The sequence below is a fragment of the Cercospora beticola genome, chromosome 9 (assembly GCF_033473495.1).
Source record: "Cercospora beticola chromosome 9, complete sequence".
NCBI lineage: Eukaryota > Fungi > Ascomycota > Dothideomycetes > Mycosphaerellales > Mycosphaerellaceae > Cercospora > Cercospora beticola.
The window spans coordinates 600,001-617,223 of NC_088943.1; the positions used below are offsets into that span (position 1 = coordinate 600,001).

The following is a 17,223-nucleotide window of genomic DNA, read 5'->3' on the forward strand; positions in this document are numbered from 1 at the left end:
TTAGAGATGTCTTTGACTTCTTCCTTCTTATATATCCTCCGAACATGCCAGGCTACGAATTCTGCGTACGGCGGGTAGTGGCCCAAAGTAGGGTCCGCAGCCGGCCACTTTTGTATGGGAAACGCTGAAAAGTGGCGAGGTTGCACCTCGCGAGAGGTGCCAAAAAGCGCGCGATCGAGGGACTTAGCGAAAATCACCTCGCCGCCCACCTAAAAGCCCGCCGGACACCTTCTGACCTCGCTGTCGCCACCCTACCTCGCCGCCGCCCCCCCCCAAACTCCTCCAATCGGCCCCAAACTCGGTAGGCGGCCTCTCCGGACTCGAAAACTAATGTTCCCGACCTCGCCGTCGCCGGCGGACCCCCACCTCGTCGTCGCCGACCCCATATGTGTTTTTCGGTGCACGGAATAATAAAGTGACCTCACCTCTGATGCACGACCTACCCTCCTTCCTGGCTCAAAGTGACTCCGCGGTCCCCAATCGCCCCGATGACGCGTGAGACGCCGGCTTCCACGCCTCCCGACTAAAAGAGTCCTGGGACCCTCTGGAACGGGGAGAGGGAGCTCGGTTTGGGGCCGTACCGTCGCCGGAGCGGCACTCGGAGGCCATCTCGCCCTCCACCGACCTCGCCTGCCCGGATACGACCTCGATAGGGCTCGTGGCAACCCTCCAGGCCCGTGGAGGAACCCTAAGAACCCGTGCGAGGTCGAAGGAGGCCGGTCCGGAGCGTATAGGCACCCAACGGGGTGTTGGGTGACCCAACACCCGGGGGCGACCCTACCGTTTTCTGACCCAACGGCCTTGGAACTCGGCCAAGTCCAGCTCCCGGGGGGGACCCTACCGTTTCCCGACCCAACACCCCACCCACCCAACAGCCGACCCAACAGCCGACCCAACACCCTGACCCAACAGCTGACTAAGCCGTTGGGTGACCCAACACCCGGGGGCGACCCTACCGTTTCCTGACCCAACACCCCACCCAACACCCCATTTTGATGACCCAACGGCAAATCTGCCCACCCAACACCCCAAAAATTTTTTTCGGCCGCGAAGCGGCCGCCGCGCGCGCGAGAGAGGGGGGGAGGGGGGAGGGGAGGGGAAGGGAAGAAGGAGGGAGGGAGAGAGAGAGGGGAGGGGGGAGGGGGAGGTGGTTTCCCGCCCACCCAACAGCTGACCCAACAGCTGACTAAGCGACCCAACACCCCGTTGGGTGACCCAACACCCGGGGGGGACCCTACCGTTTCCTGACCCAACACCCCACCCAACACCCCGTTGGGTGACCCAACGCCCACCCAACACCCCCTCCGATTGACGCCAAACTTGGGGGCCGGACAGCACGCGTGCCCTCGAGTGCCGCCTACAAGTTTCGCGGCGATCGGGCTCGAATTGAGCCCGGGAGAGCACCCAACACCCTGACCCAACAGTTTTCAGCCGTTGGGTCACTGCGGGCCGCCGTCACCCAACACCCCTGAGATGACCTCCGATCGACGTCAAACTTGGAGGTCCGACAGAACGCGTGCCGTTCAGTGCAGCCTGTGAGTTTCGTGTCGATCGGGCTCGAATAGGGCCCGGGAGAGCACCCAACACCCTGACCCAACACCCCCGGGGCGACCCTGCCGTTTTTCGCTCTTTCGCGTGTAGCTCGGCGACGGCGAGGTCGATTTCCACCATTTCGACGTTGCTGGAGCCGCCTGGTCGCGTTCTATCAGACGCCCAAGTTTGGGGTCGATCGGACCCCTTTCCACGCCCGGCTCCATACTGGATTCCGGGACCCAACAGCTGACCCAACACTCCCGGGGGCGACCCTGCCGTTTTTCGGAAAATCGAGCATCTCTCGCTCATCCGTCGACGGATTTTCGTAGTTTCGACAGCGTTGGAACCGCCTCGCCGCGCTCTATCAGACGTCCAACTTCGGTGTCGATCGGACCCCGCCCCACCCCGCTGTCGCCACTCCACGGGCTGTTGGGTCAGGACCCAACACTGGACCCAACACTCCCGGGGGCGACCCTACCGTTTTCTGATCCCACGGCCGTGGAACGCGCGCTGGTACATAAAAATGGCCGGAGGACGTCTCCCGGCGTGCAAAAAGGAGGGATTCCGCCGCGTACGAGGGGACTCCGCCGTCCAGCGCCCCTCCCGGGCAAAAAGCAAAACGAACAACACTGGGGATTCCCACGTGGTCACCCACCGTAGTACTAATCCAGCGATTACGTGCTTATATATGGCAGAGCGGACGGGATGCCTAGCTTTCACGTATCTGTGGTCGTTCGTGCTAGATCTCCATGTTTCCCAACTCATATACCTCCACCCCCCACCGCACACGGCCGCCTCAAGCCGAGTTACATGTTCGTCGTAGCTGTTGCTTAGTTGCTAATATGTTGTCGGGACATCAAGTTCTGTACGTAAGCAAGATTCGATAAAACTAGGACAGTGTCGGGATGCTGCAGGCCGTACTTAGTCTTATAGCCTTCTGCTGCTAGACTTTGGAGGGCCTCGGCCTCCGTCCATCGTCCTTGCTTGCAATATGTCGCTGCGAGGCCCGCCATGCTCGTAAGTGTAACGGGATGATCCGCCCCGAACGTCGTCTTCCTCGACTCCAGCACATGCACCTCAAGCTCCTCCGCCTCCGCCCATCGACCTTGATTGCAGTACGTCGAGGCGAGATTCCCCATGCTCGTGAGAGTATCGGGATGAACCGCTCCGAGCATCGTCTTGCTCGTCTCCATTACCTCTACCTCAAGCTCCTCCGCCTCCGTCCACCGTCCTTGATTTCGATACGTGTTTGCGACCATCACCTTGCTCCGTAGAGTCCCTCTGTGTTTGTCGCCAAGCTGCTCGGATCTAGTTGCCATAGATTGAGTCGCCATGCTAAGTGCCCCAGCAAAATCTCCCTGCTCACTAGCATACGAGCTACTCCTGTATAGTAGGGTCGACCACTGTAGCTGCGCATCTCTGCCCACTGGTTTACGCTCTGCCGCGCGTGTTGCATGTGGGAACAGCGTACGACATAGAGCCCAGTTCTCAAAATCGCCGTCTGGGAACACCTCGCACAGACGATCAATGAAACGACCAAAGGCTTCTTCGCATCGTCCGAGCTCTTCTAACCAGACTTGTGTCGCGTCCTGGACGAGCCGATGCATTTCCCATTCCCGGGGGTCCGGAGTTTCAGACACTAGTGAGAAGTTTCGGAGTGTAACAATGTCGTCCTCGAAAGTGGAAGAATGACCTGGAGGATCCGTGTCCCCGCCATCTGCACGAATCAGGTTCTCTTGGATGGCAAGTCGGTCGCAGAAACTCATGATCGACAACAACTCTGCAGCAGACTCCTGCGTCTTGTGGATGTGCTCAAACGAGATCTGCCATGTGAGCATAACCGCATTGCTCGCCTCTGTATCTCGGCTAGGAAGCGGGACGTGTCGCCGTAAGAGGCTCGTTCTCGATGTGCGGTTCTGCTCCAGCTCCTTGAGATACTGCTGCACGGAGCAGCGCGGGCCTCGCTCTCGTATATATGCCGCCGCTTGGGCGATGGCGAGCGGCATATAGTCAAGTGCTCGAACAAGTATCCCGTCGTCCGCGCTCTCTCCTTTGACTTTGCTTACGAGCAAGGATCGTGCTTCCTCCTCGTTCATTGGCATAACATGAACTACATCATCTTCGTACACCAACTTCAGCGCCTCGCTCTTGCTTCTAGATGTGATGAGCACGGAGCCGTGCTCGCAAGAAGGGACGAAGTCGATGCGTTGTTGCGTACGCCGTGTCTCAGCGACGGCCGTGGGCGGCTCGAGGAGAAAAGAGGCATCGTCGGCATTGTCGAGTACCATAAGCCAGCTTCCTTTGCTCGCATCGCGAAGCCAGTTCCGAAGTAGTTGGAGAACGTCAGCATTGGGATCTTCGCGCCCGAATAGCTGAAGTAAATCGGCCGTGTCGCGCGCGCTCTGCTCGAAGCGCACTGCGTTGCTCGCATGCAACCAGAACACCCAGGTGTCCGGGCGCAGCGTGTGCACGCGGTAACAGTGCTCGATCGCGAGCTGTGATTTCCTGCCACAACATCAGCACACTGGGAACGCTTGGCGCAGCGACCATGTCCTGGACGTCTCTCATACCCAACTCCACCCAGGCCCACTAATGCAACTCGGGCTGCTGGCGCCAGCCTTGCCTCCACCTGAGCGGCCAACGTTGGGCGGGGGATGAATCCAGGCTCACGACGGAAGGGCACGTTCATGGACGGCTTTGGTCGCGCCGCATCTGCGTCCATAAGTCCGATCTCTTTCAACAGACGCCGTCGTGCTCGCTCTGCTCCCTCACCATAGTTCGCGCCAATGGGAGCATCCAGGATACCGAACAGGCAATATGCCATGTCCTCTTCGCGAGTCGTGTTTCGGCCCTGTACCCATCGGAGCTTTTCTTCTTTGCTGAACGCCTCCAGTCGGCGAGAGTCGTCCAGCACGCCGTCCGGAACACCTGTGATTTGTGACACGCTCTGAGTCAGACAGCGGCCCATAGGTCGTGATGATTTTGCATCACCCATGTCCCACCCCTTATGCCCAATGACTTGCCAATCCGACGTCAAGAAAATGACAGTCCGCGACGCGATCAGCTCTTGCAAGGTCCAGCCGCGTCTGAACCACTCGCTGCGCCGGAACTCTTCCTCATCCTCGCTATCGCTCACGTCGACAAGGTATGCAAGGCAGACCACGGCCTTCTGATACCACTTGAACATGGAATTCACTGCTTCCGATAGCTCGGCGCTGTACTTCTGGTCGATGCAGCATGTGTCGATCCACAGCCACTCCACGTCTGGGACATGTTTCTTCACATACTGCACGAACCCTTCCACCTTCTTGTAGCCTGCCTTCTCTGTGTTCCGGTGCTTCTGCACATCTTGATAGGACGTCTCGGCTGCTGCTGCCCATCTGTGCGACGCGATCGCGTATGCTGGAGCATCGGCGTAGAACTGCTCGAAACCGCGTGTCCGGACGTTCAAGAGTCGCATACTTGAGATTGATGAACCAGGGAGATCAGGTGCTCCTGTTGGACAGGCAGAAAATATATCAGGACATGCTTGTGACAGCGAGATGCGCAGACGCAGACGCTCCCGCGTCGCAAGGCTGAGCAGTGCTCTGCTGCGGGGAAGGCGCAGCTGTGGACCTGCAGATGGTGTGGTGAGTGCTTTCCGCAGCGAGGCGCGAAGGTACGTGAGCGACCGACATTGCTCTACTGTACTCTGTGCATGAATTGTCCTCAGGACTCTATTCGCCAATGCGTCGTCAAGATGTCATATCCTATTCACTCTCCTCCCTCGTCCAGGTCGTCGGCCTCTTTCCTCTTCCACATCTTCGACTTCATCCTTGCCCTTCTCCAGCTTCCCATCCTTCAACTCCCAAGACTGCAAACCCCAGTCTGTCACGTCATACCAATCCTCGCCATCACTCATCTCCGTCACTGCATTGCCCTTGCCGTCGTGGATCACATGGCCTTCGGCTTTGCAGCACCTGTACACGTACGATCGCAGTCTGTCTGCCCTTTGCAATCCTGCATGCAAGGTATCCAGCGACCGCACCACCTGCTCTTGCTTCTGCACGTACAGCAACAACAATTTTCTAGTCTCTTCCGCTTCCTGCGCAGGAAGACCGAGATCACGATCAGGCAGCGATGATGCAGGCGCAACAAACCATGGGTGAATTGCAGGCACCGAGGCGGATTCGCTGGGCGAGGGGGATGAAGTGCGGTCACTTCGGCCCGCAGGCGAGCGTGCTCGAGCACGGGTCGTCATGGCGTGCCGTTCGGTGCCGTTCGATTGTGAAGCTGTTTCGGACGCTGCCTCGCCATCGGCAATGTTGGCAATCGTGGGATTGGGTATGCTCTCCGCCTGATCGTGGATCTCTGCTGGCAGTACGTCCGAATTCATGGCGATGTCACCATTGGCGACCTGCGATGGTACTTGGTCGGAGACTTCGCGGTGCGCATCTGCGCTGGCGGCTTCGGTCGTGTCTGCCGCCATATCATGCGTGACCACGCCCTCCATTGTCTCGCTCGCATTTTCAGTGTCGCCATTGGCACGAACAAAAGGCTTCACAGGATCCAGCTGGTCAACAGCTTGGGCTGCAGTCGCTGGCTCCAGTGTGAACATGTGATGGTCCGCCAGCATATCCGGCACCACCTCTTCTCCCGTGAGGAGCGCGTTGTCACTCTCGGCCTCAAATGTCTGCGAGGGAACCCAATCCGCATCGCCCCGGAAGCGCTGAAGCAGTCTTTTAGCTTTCCACAACCTCGCTCTTTCTCGCCTGAGCATCGCACACGCTTCTTCAGCCATATGCGTCAATCCCTTGCTCTTATATGGGATGCTCAGACTAGGATGGTCTGCCAGCTCGGCCGCAGACGTCAATGGACGCAGCAGCGACTCCAGCTGCACTTCGCCAAATGGGTTGTCGTCAGCCAATTCCCCATAGCGCTCGTTTTCGTGATCCGACGATGTGGGGGAGTATGGGTCACCATCTTCGTCGAGGTAGGCAGGATTCGCAGCAATCGTGTGTCGCAAATAGCCAGCGTGGTTCACTTTCTACGTCGCAGTCAGGACAACGCATTGGGATCGTGCAACGTGGGTGCAGCACTGACCTTGCGATATGACAAGCCGCCGGTGTCATCGAGGCGGTCTTTCTGCACATTTTTCGCGCCTCGTCGCAGTTTGTTGCCCCGGTTCGTGTGCTGTCGAATGTCTCCGTCGCTTTCGCTGTCGCTGGCGCGTCGCTTCATGGCCAACTTCATGGCCCGAATGGTTTCGGCAACCATGATCTGCTGCTGCGAGGCGGCCATCGTGTCGCGAGCGCGCTGGTAGGCGTCGGCGAGGGGTGGCTGTGGGGACGAATGGTTGAGGAGAGCTCGTGCAGGAACAGCGTCTGTTTTCGAGACACGGCGGAGTGATGCAACAGCTCCGAAGCTGGGGAAGACCCTAGCCCGCCAGCCCGAGATGTTCCGCAGAGCCGCATCGATATTTTTTGGTCGGGAGCATCGTGGAGCAAAACTCGCCATTGTGAATCGTCTGCCCATTTTTACCACCACTGCACGCAGACCGCCTTCGACATGGCTATGGAAAGTGTGATTCCGGCCGCCTTCTGGCCGCACGATAGCCCCGCGCCCCGTACGCACCAAGTGTTGAGCCAGATTGCCGGCCTGTTGCAAGATCTGGGATACACCAAGACCGTGGCTTCACTCGAGAAGGAAGCGGTCAAGAATGGTCTCGCCAAACCAAATGCCACCGAAGGCAGTTCACAACTCTTGGCATTGTACAGCCTAGATGCTTCTACTGTCACGAAGCTGCCGAGCTCGGACAGTGATAGCGACGCCGACAGCGAGAGCAGCGATAGTGAAGAAGACTCGGAACGAGACGAGGCTGAAGGCCACTTGGTGGACGTGGAGGCAGAAGAGACATCAGACGACGAGTCAGACGAAGCAAGCGATTCGAGTAGCGACAGCTCATCGGGCAGCGCAGTGAAGACAACGGGCACGAAGCGCAAGCGAGCTGTGACGCCGCCTTCGTCGGTTGATTCGAGCTCCGATACCTCCATGAACAGTGATAGCGACAGCAGCAGCAGTAGCGATTCCGACAATGAAGCCTCACGACCATCGAAGAAAGCGAAGACGGAAGACGTGAAAGCCGGAGCCAGCGATTCGGATTCTTCAAGCTCCTCCAGCGGCGGCGAAAGCAGTGACTCTAGCTCCTCTTCCGACTCGGACTCTGACAGTGCTGCGAGTGACAGCAGTGACAGTGACTCCTCGAGCGACAGCAGCGACAGCGACTCCTCGAGCAGCAGCAGTAGTAGCAGCGACTCGAGCTCCTCCGACTCAGATTCCTCCGCGCCAGCTCCCAAACCCAAAACGAAGAAGGAAAAGAAGGCTAAAGCCTCCACCCTTGCCGTACCCAAACCAGAAATCAAGGACAACGGCTCCCAATCCTCTTCCACACTCCAAGGCGACTCCCCCGCCCCAAAGCCCGAACAAGAAGACGAGCCTGAAATGAGCGGAATGCACCCAGACCGCCTCAAGCAAAGCAACTTCGCCCCAGCCACACGAAGAGAATCCGCAGCCGCCTCCAAGAAATCTCAAATTCCCTTCTCCCGAATCCCAGCAGACCAAAAAGTCGACCCACGATTCAGCAATAAATACGTCTCGTACGACTACGCAGACAAGGCGTATCAAGATTTGGTGGTGACAAAAGGCAAAGGTTTTACGAAAGAGAAGAACAAGAAAAAGCGAGGTAAGCGCAGCGAGCAAAGCACACATCTCCCTCCCGTCATCCCACAAACACTAACCCATGACCAATACAGGTTCCTACCGAGGCGGCGCCATCGACCTGGCACCTAAGGGAATCAAGTTTGAAGACTGAAGAGGGAGATCATCATGCTCGCAGAATTGTACTGTCTGCCACGGCGTTGCAACAGGTATATACCTAGGAACTGATTGTGGGACTGGAAGTTGTTTATCGAGTTGACTATGTAATCGAGGAAAACTGGTTCAATTCAACCTTTGCGTAGCACGGGCTGGCCACAGACTTGTTGGCTGAAATTGCTCATTTCTCAGACGTGTCTGGGAGGCGTGGTTGTGTTCCTTTAGAGCCTTGCGACGAAGTGCGAGTTGACTGTGAGGGGGAACAAGTAGATACAGGGTCAGGAGTCGCGAGTGCCTGGCCAAGCAGAACGGTCCTGGTCGGTCGTAGTGGAAGATGGAGCTGCAGTCCAGTTGTCATACTGCCACCATTCGTTCATGTCTTATACAATGAAGACTAGACCCATGCACGGGACGTCGATGGCGAGCACTAACACAACACAGTGAACGCATCCTGCAACGATCTGCGAACGGAATGAGGCGCTAATGCCACATCTTCGTACGTACGTGAGCTTATGAAGCTGTAGGCAGCTCCTTTCATTGTTGTACAAGAAAACTCGTGTGTTGACGTGAGCGAAAGTCCTCATATTCTCGCTCGTACACTCCCGTGCTCCAATTGTCCAATAATCCCACCTCCTGCCAACGTCCATGTTTCCGACACAAGGCTGTCAGTCACGTTGGCTCGCAACATCCCACTCCGAGCATAATACTCCATAATCCCCCTCGCCTCAGCCTTTGTCAAGCCCTCAAGTTTCCTCACGCCCACTGTCTCCATCACCTCCTGCACCCATTGATCATGCGCAACATACGGATCCCAATCCTTCACCTTTCGACCATCTTGAATCGCATCATTCCGCTCCAGACACTCGTCCAGAGTATGCGTGGCAGCTCGATTCGACTGAGAGACGGCGGCTAGCACCATACCGCCATTCGGCAGCGGGGTTCGTCCGGACAGGGCATCAACGAAGTGCTTGACCAGAGTGAGTTCGTGGGCGTGAATCGGTCGTGTCTCGGCATCCAGGTATGCAGAATCGCGCATCACATGGTCAAAGGCGTCGAGGGAGTACATTATGCTTGGCCGACCAGCATCGCGGAGGGACAGTTCGGACCAAAGGGCTTTCCACACTGGCCAGGCAAGATCATGGTCTTGAACACCAATCGCAGCGAGGCGGTCGAGAGATGCATTAGGCGGTATGGGGACGCCAATATCGTGTTGTTGCTTCACCTGAAGCGTAGATAGCAGAGCGCCATTGGCCTTGATAACATTGTCCAGCAGCTTCGCGGTATATGTCGGCTGCATGTACATGGTGCCTTGTTCCGTCTCGATGGGCTCATATGCGGTGAAAGCATTGGTGAGATCTTTGGCGTCGGGTACGTGGATGACGATCCATTTGTGAAGGGAGGCCATAGCCATGGCCTGCAGCTGCAATACACTCTTCCCGCTCCCTCGCGCGCCGTAAAGGACCTTGCGTACCGTCCTTCCCTCTTGCGCTGCCTCCACAATCCATTCCAGATCGCCGGCAAGCTCTACCGTCTCCTTCCTGACGAGCGTTGCGGGTCGACGAAACAGGCTCCATCCTTGCGTGGTTTTGAAGGCCTCTAGAGCGCGGATCTTGTCCACAGTCTCGGTCTGCAGACCGACCACGCTGCCCCGAAGCTCTCGCAGCTGCGCGATCTTCGCAGTGCCTGGGCTCAAGTCGGGCAAGCCCGGCACTTCCAATGCGTTCGAATTGCTGAGGACGACTCGCTTCCGCAGTGCCTTCCTCTCACCGACCGCCGGAGGACGCGCCGTCGCCGCTCGCTTGTTCTTGTTCAGGCGCAATGTCTTGCCCGGTCGTGCTGTTGGCCTCGCGACGACAGCCTTCTTCTTCGGCGGGTTCGCGGCGAGGGAGGAAGAGGTCGAGAAGGCGGTGCGGCCGGGGGTTGGCGTCTCGACGGCGTGCAGAGAGCGCCGCAGGCAGCGGAGACACAGCGACGATGGCATGGAGGCGGGCATGCTGCTGCCGATTGCGATCTCGCGACGCGGACGTGGATGGGTGGAATGTGTGGCAGCAGCACGGAGTCGATGCGTGCGGCGACTCGGAGGTGCCGCAAACGGAAGCATTCCGCTGCTGCACTTTACACTTCACTTCGCCCGACCTTAGACAGAGACAACTCCACCTTGACCATGTTCGTCGACTTGGCGCAGTGCTCACCAAGAGACTCCCCATTCAATGACCATGGTCATGGCGGTCCCGCGGTATGCTGGATGCGAACCTGCTCCAGAGCATTGACACCACAATTGACCAGACATGGCCGGTAAACGATATCCCTCCACAATTACGGTAGGTCATTTCTGGACAACCCGTTTGCGTGACACGTCTGAAGACGGTAGCGTGGATGCACGCGGCGACTCGATGGTAGCATTGGCACGTGCAAGGCCCTGAATGGAGACTGCCGGATCTGTCTCCTCTGACAATCGTCCGCTTCCGGCAAACAATGCGAACAAAGACACAATGGAGACGGTATACTCCCTGAGATGCCGCAACGATGCTCTCCGAAGCGTATCATCCCAAGTCACATCGCAATTTCAGGGCTGCACACCAGCCCAACTACACTATTTCCAATGTCTGGAACCAGAAGAAGTGCTCGTCTGCAGAAAGCACCCCTCGAGTACACGACCAGCGTTGACCCGGTGGCCATCGAGAGAGCGGCCAGTGCTGCTCGTCGTAGAGCCCAAGCTGCGGCAGTCGGCAGCCCTCGGCCTCGGGCGACTACGCAGAATCGCGGTCGCGGAGCCCGAGGTAAGCGGAGGGGAACGGGAGGTCGTGCGGCAAGGGGAGGCCGTGGAGCACGAGCAGGTCGGGGAGCAAGAGGAGGTCGAGGCGGCAGAGGTGGCACCGCTGCACCAGGACCCTCCGTTCCGACTTCAACTCCCCTGCCCAGTTCACCGCCGCTGCCGAGTTCACCGCCACTGCCTACTGGATACGTGAACAACCCGGCCACGCCCGATGTCCCAACATCAACCACCGACCAAGTGACGACTCCCTCCGGTCCAAATGCCACTGCACCGTCAGCCTCGGTGGAACGGAATGGCACCTCACAACAACCTGATGAAGCAATCTCAAGAGCATCAGCAGAAGCTGGAAATGCTGCCCACAGCACTCCCACCCGCACATCCCCAGCGTCCAGGCCCGGTCCCAATACCTCCTCACCCACAGGAGCGAGAGGCCCTACACCAGGCCCTTCTAGACAGCAAGCCGGACGAGCCAACCTTGCCGATTCGGAGGCCGCCCAGGACCTCACTGCCGAGAACTTTTGCTCCAAGCTTGCCACATTGTTGGAAAATTGGAGACAGCAAGCTGTGGAACACGCACCCAATCTTCTTGAGGACCCCGCAACGGCTGGTGAAGGCCTCTTGGGCACGACGATCTGGCGTGCCATTGCCGCGGTCACGGAGGCGATGCCTTTTCAATTTTCATTGTTCGACCCGATCGCAATCAGCGCAGGGCTGATGACCCCAGATCTGCAAGTCCAAAGGGCAACGAATCCAGGCAATGAGTGCTTTCTCGTTCGCACAGATGGCACAAACGGACTGATACATCACTCTTTGTACTTCTTGAAAAGGACCGGAGGTTCCTCCTTCGAAATTCGAAGCTACGATTCTGCCAGGGGTAGTTGGCATCGCAGGGACAGTACCACCAAGGCCGACCAATTTCGTCAAGCTCTCATTGCGCTTGGCTGGTATCGAAACGACCCAGCACTTGCTGTGGCGCCAGGGGCGACGCAGTCGGACCCGCCAGCTCGACAGGCAAATGGCCGGGAGTGTGGCCTATACGTGATCATATACGCGTGGGCTATTGCATTAGGCTTGGAAGACTCTCTTGCCACATTCACAGGCATTACGAGACAAGCCGATTTCAACGCACGTGCCGTGGACCTGATCAACCTGGCGCTGCAGGGCTATTGCAGCAGCGAGACAATCGAAGCATTCCTGAAATGCTTTGGTATTGTGGAAGCGAACGCAACGATTCCTAGCGAGCGCCAATTTGACCGGACTGAGCCCTTCCTGACAGAAGACCATTTGCGGCACTACATTGCACGACGGAGAATCGAAGGCGATCTTTACAACATAAACGGGGACTTACCAAGCGTTGACGAAATGCTCGCAAAGATCGAGGACTCGAATCCGGGATTTCAATCTTCACTGGTCGAACGCACTGCCGAGGAGGTAATGGAAGAGTTTAGCATTGCCTTGTCTCTGCTAGAGACCAGCCCCGAACCGCGAGCATCTGTGGCCGAGGCTGGACCATCCACGCATCCGGGGTCATCGGGCAGTGGGCAAGAGCGTCAGTCGACTCCACGAAAGCGACACCACGAAGGCGGGATCGGATCAGAGAGTCCCAAACGGCGGAAGGAGGATGGTTCGGTACAGACCTCGGGCAATCCGAGCAGTTCGAGCCCTCAAGCTCGAACAGGGCAGGAAGTTGATCAGCCCGTGGAGGTTGATACCCGGACAACATCAGACCGCGACACAGCAGCAGCCACTGACACTAATGTTCGCTCACCGCATGTGGCTCCAGACGAAGTGCGTAGTGCAGCAGGTCACGGTAGGGACAGTTCCCGACTATCCTCGAATACTCCGGATAACAACAAACAGAGCTCTTCTTCCCGTGGCGACACACCCCGCAAGGATGGGCACGACAATGACACTGCTCCAAAACGCGAGCCAGTTTCCGGCGGTTCTGCCGCTGCCGTTGATACTGATGCATCCAACCGAACACCCTCAAACGGTAGTGGTGTAGCACATGATGGATCATCAACACATCACACTCCAGCACAGCCAACAACAACGCCATCCGCTCAGCTATCCGATGTTCTCCTCTCAAACCTAGAAGCCACCCCGCACACACCATCGCCACGAAATGCAAGTCCTCCGCATGCAGGATCCGACTCCTGGGCCAACGACCTGCCCCTAGGCGCAGATGATGATCTCTTCGGCGATGACGAAGACTTATACACAAGCACTCCCCGTCCACCCCGGTCCCTACAGCTAGATTCACAGCTCAGATCACCTACTCTCGCACTGCCACCCCCAACACCTCGCAACACCGCGCCTTCCCCACAGTTGAGCGAAGGCTTCGAGCCGACTAGGAATAGTGAAGATAGTTGGGATCAGGATTTCGCGGATTCAGACGACGGGCTCGGAGGACAGGCTTCGGACGGTGAAGAAGAAGACGAGGGTGAAGGGGGTATCGCGGCGCTCCTGCAGAGTCACGGGGTTGATATTGAAGTAAACGGGGAAGCAAGGATTGCCGAGAACGACGATGAGGATGAGGAGGAGGAGGAGGACCAGCGAGAGTAATATTAGATGAGCAGTAATATCAAACAATTCTTGTCTTTTGATTCTGCGGCCCGTTCATCGTCATCCACGCAGCTCAAATCGAATTTAAAATTATGAGCCGGACGGAATATGGCTTGCAATACAAGCACATACCCTCACTTCCACAAAATTAAGCCTCGTAGACGCCCTCATCTCGCATCGTCGCCCTCCAAGTCCAGCTTCGTCCAGTCCTGCTTCAGAGACATTACCGAGCCCTCGCCCTTCTGGCATATAACCTGCTCTCGACATCGAAACGCCCTCCAATTTCCGACTTCCCTTTTCGCCTTCGGTGAACCTTCGTCCAGTCCTGCTAACGGGTCGTAACGAGACTCGGAAAGCGACCGGTCCACCGACGGCTGCATCTTTACTATAACGACTAATATAGTAGTAGACCTGAAGCCGATTTGGCTCGGAAACAAGTTTTTCGAGCAACACGACGCCCCAAACACCTTGAGAAAGTCTGAGAATTTGATGGTGTCGAAAGCTTTTGATATCGAGAAATTCAAGCTCCTGAGGCCTTTGGGCAGTTTGAGATCCTGAAGAATTGACACCTTCAGAGAGATTGAGGGGGGGTGAAGATGTAAACGGTCAAATGCTCTAAAACAGAAACACGTAGCTTGTTGATAATGGGCTTGATGCCGCGGAGCCCCTGTTATGGTCAGCATTGTGTTCGAGAATATGAAATTATGAGGAGCGAGGACATGAAGCCTCAATATGTATTATGCCCTGCTCTAAGCTTATCTGCGCAATTGCCTTGATAGTCCGTGAGGATAGATGGCCGAAGGCCTTTAACAAGCGATTAACAGGAGATGACAGACTGCTCGGGTGTCTTCTGTTGTACTCCGACGACATGTGTCAATAGTCGTCGACTCCAGATGTTAGTGTCTTTGTTGGCAGGCGGCGGATTCGTAAGTGCCACTGCATGCCACGCCCACCAAAAGTCCACTGCCACGTCTTCCCAGTGAAATTCAAGTAGGGCTGTGATGCAGCCACGAGTGGTGAGCAGACGGCTGAGGAGGCGATGCGAGCTCTCAGCGATGGTGGAGAGCATCGGGAAATCGTCTCAGCCCATTATCCACAAGCTACGTAGTCGTTAAGTCCTCCTGCCGGGGCATGGTGACCCTCGGAAAGTCGCGTCGGATTGCCCTCGAATCTTCTGTTTGTCTCCGGCCAGATGATCGTCCTGTCCTTATACAAGGACACAACAGGCCTTGGAAAGGGTGTGAATGTACTGAGGCTGTACCGTTGCTATGATGACTATTACGATGGTAGCCCTAAAGAAGGGCAATTCCTCGAGCAGCACGAGGTCTCAGTGTGTTTGACCGGTTTTGAGATTGAATGGTTTGCAGCGTTTCTTTCGTCTTTCCTTGTCAACTGGATTGGTTCCAGAAGGGGGTCGGAGTATGTTAGCTGGCCAACATAGGGCAGGCATAGGCATCTCGAGCAGCACCAGGCTGGGAGAATTTGAGGAGGTTGAGGTTTGACAGCTTGGGTAGCTTGTGATTTCGGGAAAGCTCAGGATCTTGCGAAGAGAGATTTGATATCAGAGGTGAGTGTTGTTCACATGGAAAGTGCCCATCAAGACAGTGTGCTCTTCTGCGGCGTGGAAGATAGTTGAGGGGCCAGAGGGACAGATGGTGAGACGACGGTGGATTTCTCGAAAATGGAGAACAGAATAATGTCTTCAGTTCCGTCTTCAGTTCATCCGTCGCTCCTGCCCTCACTTGCCCCCCAGAGAAAGCAATGACGCGCTAGTGATACCGTGCATGAACATTTCTTGGCGGGCAAGTACCGCCACAGCTTCACTTGCACATAAACAAAACTTCGCTGACCACCTCCCCCCACCACCCCAACAAGCCAACATGGAAGATGAGCCCGCGGATCTGAGCATGCGCGTCAATATCGCGTTTCCACTCACAGTACTGCGACCAATCCTGGCAGCGCGTTCGCCAGCCCAAGTCGACGAAGCGGCCTTCAACGACATCTTCTGGGCCATCAAGGCGGAAGCCTCGACTCGTGAGCAGCATGGCCGCCGCAGAACCGTTCAACTCGCACCGCCCGTGATCAACCTTGCAGCTGGCGCGAGCCGAGAGGACGCAATCCAGATCGATTCGGACGACGAGTCGGCTGTACCAGCACCGAAACGCCGCAAGAAGAATGGCCGAAAGGCCGCTGTCGCGAGTCGCGGTCGCTCTGAATTGAACGCAAGAGTCTCAGCCAACACAGCTCGCCCTCAGCAAAAATCGCGGCCACTCGGAATCACAGAGCGCGTGTTGGCAGCGCACCACAAAGCGATGGAGCTTCGCGCCAAAACAGAGAGGCTGGAGCACGCAAAGGCCAAGCTGATCGCACTTCGTGGCGTAAGTCATCTCTCTCCGCCACGAAAGCGTTTTCAATCCAACGGATCTGCTGACCCATTGGCTCAACTCAGGTCGCTTTCTCAGACAATGGCCAGTCCTCAGCCCTCATCTCCAGATTCGAGCCAGACGACCGCGCTCCGCTAGCTCCCCACGATGAAAATCCGCCATTCCACGACACGCAGAGAGCGCAGGCTGGCGAGGAGGAAGGCCAAAAATGTGAAATTCCGAGAGCACACAGCCATGTCACAGACGATCTTCTCGTGGCCTTGGGCACGGATTGAGGGACAAGGAAACTTGCAGTGGCTCGGACTGTGCGCTCGTCAGCATGTCGAACAAATTGTCACAGGGTTTGTTAGAACGCGCAGCCACTTGTGTTCGCGGACGACTGGTACTGCAGCAAGCAATGGAAAATGGTATCATCAATTGATCGCACCATGTTCATTTCTCATCTACGTATGACTGTCCTCAATACGTAGGGTGCTCATAGCTTTTCTTTTGCACTGTCGTCTCTGTCGTGACATCCACTCTGCAGGGGCGAGCGGTCGTGTTTCGTAGAGGACTCTCTGCTGCACATTTATGCCCAACGGCAAGCCAGCCAGCCCAGAGGCTCTCATGCACTCAGAATGCCTGATGGTGACCCCCATCTAATCGACATTCCTATCGAGAGCAGTAGGCTTATCCTTAATCGGCATATCCTTGCCCGTCGTACTCTTGTACTGGCCGCGAATGAAGTCGGAGATCTGCTCGTCCTTGGCCTGCTCGACGGCGCTCTCGTTGTTCTGCGCGCCTTGACCCATGAACTTCTCTTGGACGTAGTCGATGCCCTTGTCCAGGTAGTCCTCGTTCTTCTCGCTCTCTGGACCTCCGCCAGCTGCGCCGTGGGCCTTGTTCATGATGCCGTCGAGGAAGCCGCCGCCTCCGCTGCTGCTGCCTTGCTGCTGTTGCTCTGGGTTTCCACCTTGCTGACCCTGCTGACCCTGCTGCTGGTTGTTGTTGTTGTTGTTGTTTCCGCCGCCGAGGGAGCCTGCCGCGTTCTTGAGGAAGTCCATGGTGGGTGGTTGATTGGAGTGAGCTGTCTGTCGTAGCTTGGTGATTCTTGGTGGTCGTGTTCAGAAGCTT

The 17,223-nt window shown here is 56.9% G+C and overlaps 7 protein-coding genes across 7 annotated transcripts; 3 read left to right on the forward strand and 4 right to left on the reverse strand.

Annotated features, from left to right (window-relative positions):
- Positions 1-2,363: 2,363 nt before the first annotated feature.
- Positions 2,364-4,993, reverse strand: RHO25_012453 (uncharacterized protein; the record flags this gene model as incomplete). Its single annotated transcript, XM_023603759.1, has 2 exons — positions 2,364-4,038; positions 4,104-4,993. 2 exons carry the CDS (start codon positions 4,991-4,993, stop codon positions 2,364-2,366), a joined length of 2,565 nt encoding a protein of 854 aa, XP_023450276.1.
- A 282-nt stretch (positions 4,994-5,275) lies between these two features.
- RHO25_012454 (uncharacterized protein) lies at positions 5,276-6,813 on the reverse strand (the record flags this gene model as incomplete). Its single annotated transcript, XM_023603760.2, has 2 exons — positions 5,276-6,559; positions 6,616-6,813. 2 exons carry the CDS (start codon positions 6,811-6,813, stop codon positions 5,276-5,278), a joined length of 1,482 nt encoding a protein of 493 aa, XP_023450275.1.
- Positions 6,814-7,080: 267 nt separating this feature from the next.
- On the forward strand, positions 7,081-8,383 carry RHO25_012455 (uncharacterized protein; the record flags this gene model as incomplete). The annotated part of the gene is made up of 2 exons (XM_023603761.2): positions 7,081-8,254; positions 8,325-8,383. The coding sequence occupies 2 exons, from the start codon at positions 7,081-7,083 to the stop codon at positions 8,381-8,383; spliced, it is 1,233 nt and encodes a 410-aa protein (XP_023450274.1).
- Positions 8,384-8,965: 582 nt separating this feature from the next.
- RHO25_012456 (mitochondrial 37S ribosomal protein mS29) lies at positions 8,966-10,366 on the reverse strand (the record flags this gene model as incomplete). The annotated part of the gene is made up of 1 exon (XM_023603762.2): positions 8,966-10,366. One exon carries the CDS (start codon positions 10,364-10,366, stop codon positions 8,966-8,968), a length of 1,401 nt encoding a protein of 466 aa, XP_023450279.2.
- Positions 10,367-10,987: 621 nt separating this feature from the next.
- Positions 10,988-13,726, forward strand: RHO25_012457 (uncharacterized protein; the record flags this gene model as incomplete). The annotated part of the gene is made up of 1 exon (XM_023603763.2): positions 10,988-13,726. The coding sequence occupies one exon, from the start codon at positions 10,988-10,990 to the stop codon at positions 13,724-13,726; it is 2,739 nt and encodes a 912-aa protein (XP_023450278.1).
- Positions 13,727-15,606: 1,880 nt separating this feature from the next.
- RHO25_012458 (uncharacterized protein) lies at positions 15,607-16,385 on the forward strand (the record flags this gene model as incomplete). The annotated part of the gene is made up of 2 exons (XM_023603764.1): positions 15,607-16,104; positions 16,176-16,385. 2 exons carry the CDS (start codon positions 15,607-15,609, stop codon positions 16,383-16,385), a joined length of 708 nt encoding a protein of 235 aa, XP_023449911.1.
- Positions 16,386-16,748: 363 nt separating this feature from the next.
- On the reverse strand, positions 16,749-17,153 carry RHO25_012459 (uncharacterized protein; the record flags this gene model as incomplete). Its single annotated transcript, XM_023603765.2, has 1 exon — positions 16,749-17,153. One exon carries the CDS (start codon positions 17,151-17,153, stop codon positions 16,749-16,751), a length of 405 nt encoding a protein of 134 aa, XP_023449912.2.
- Between the last annotated feature and the right edge of the window lie 70 nt (positions 17,154-17,223).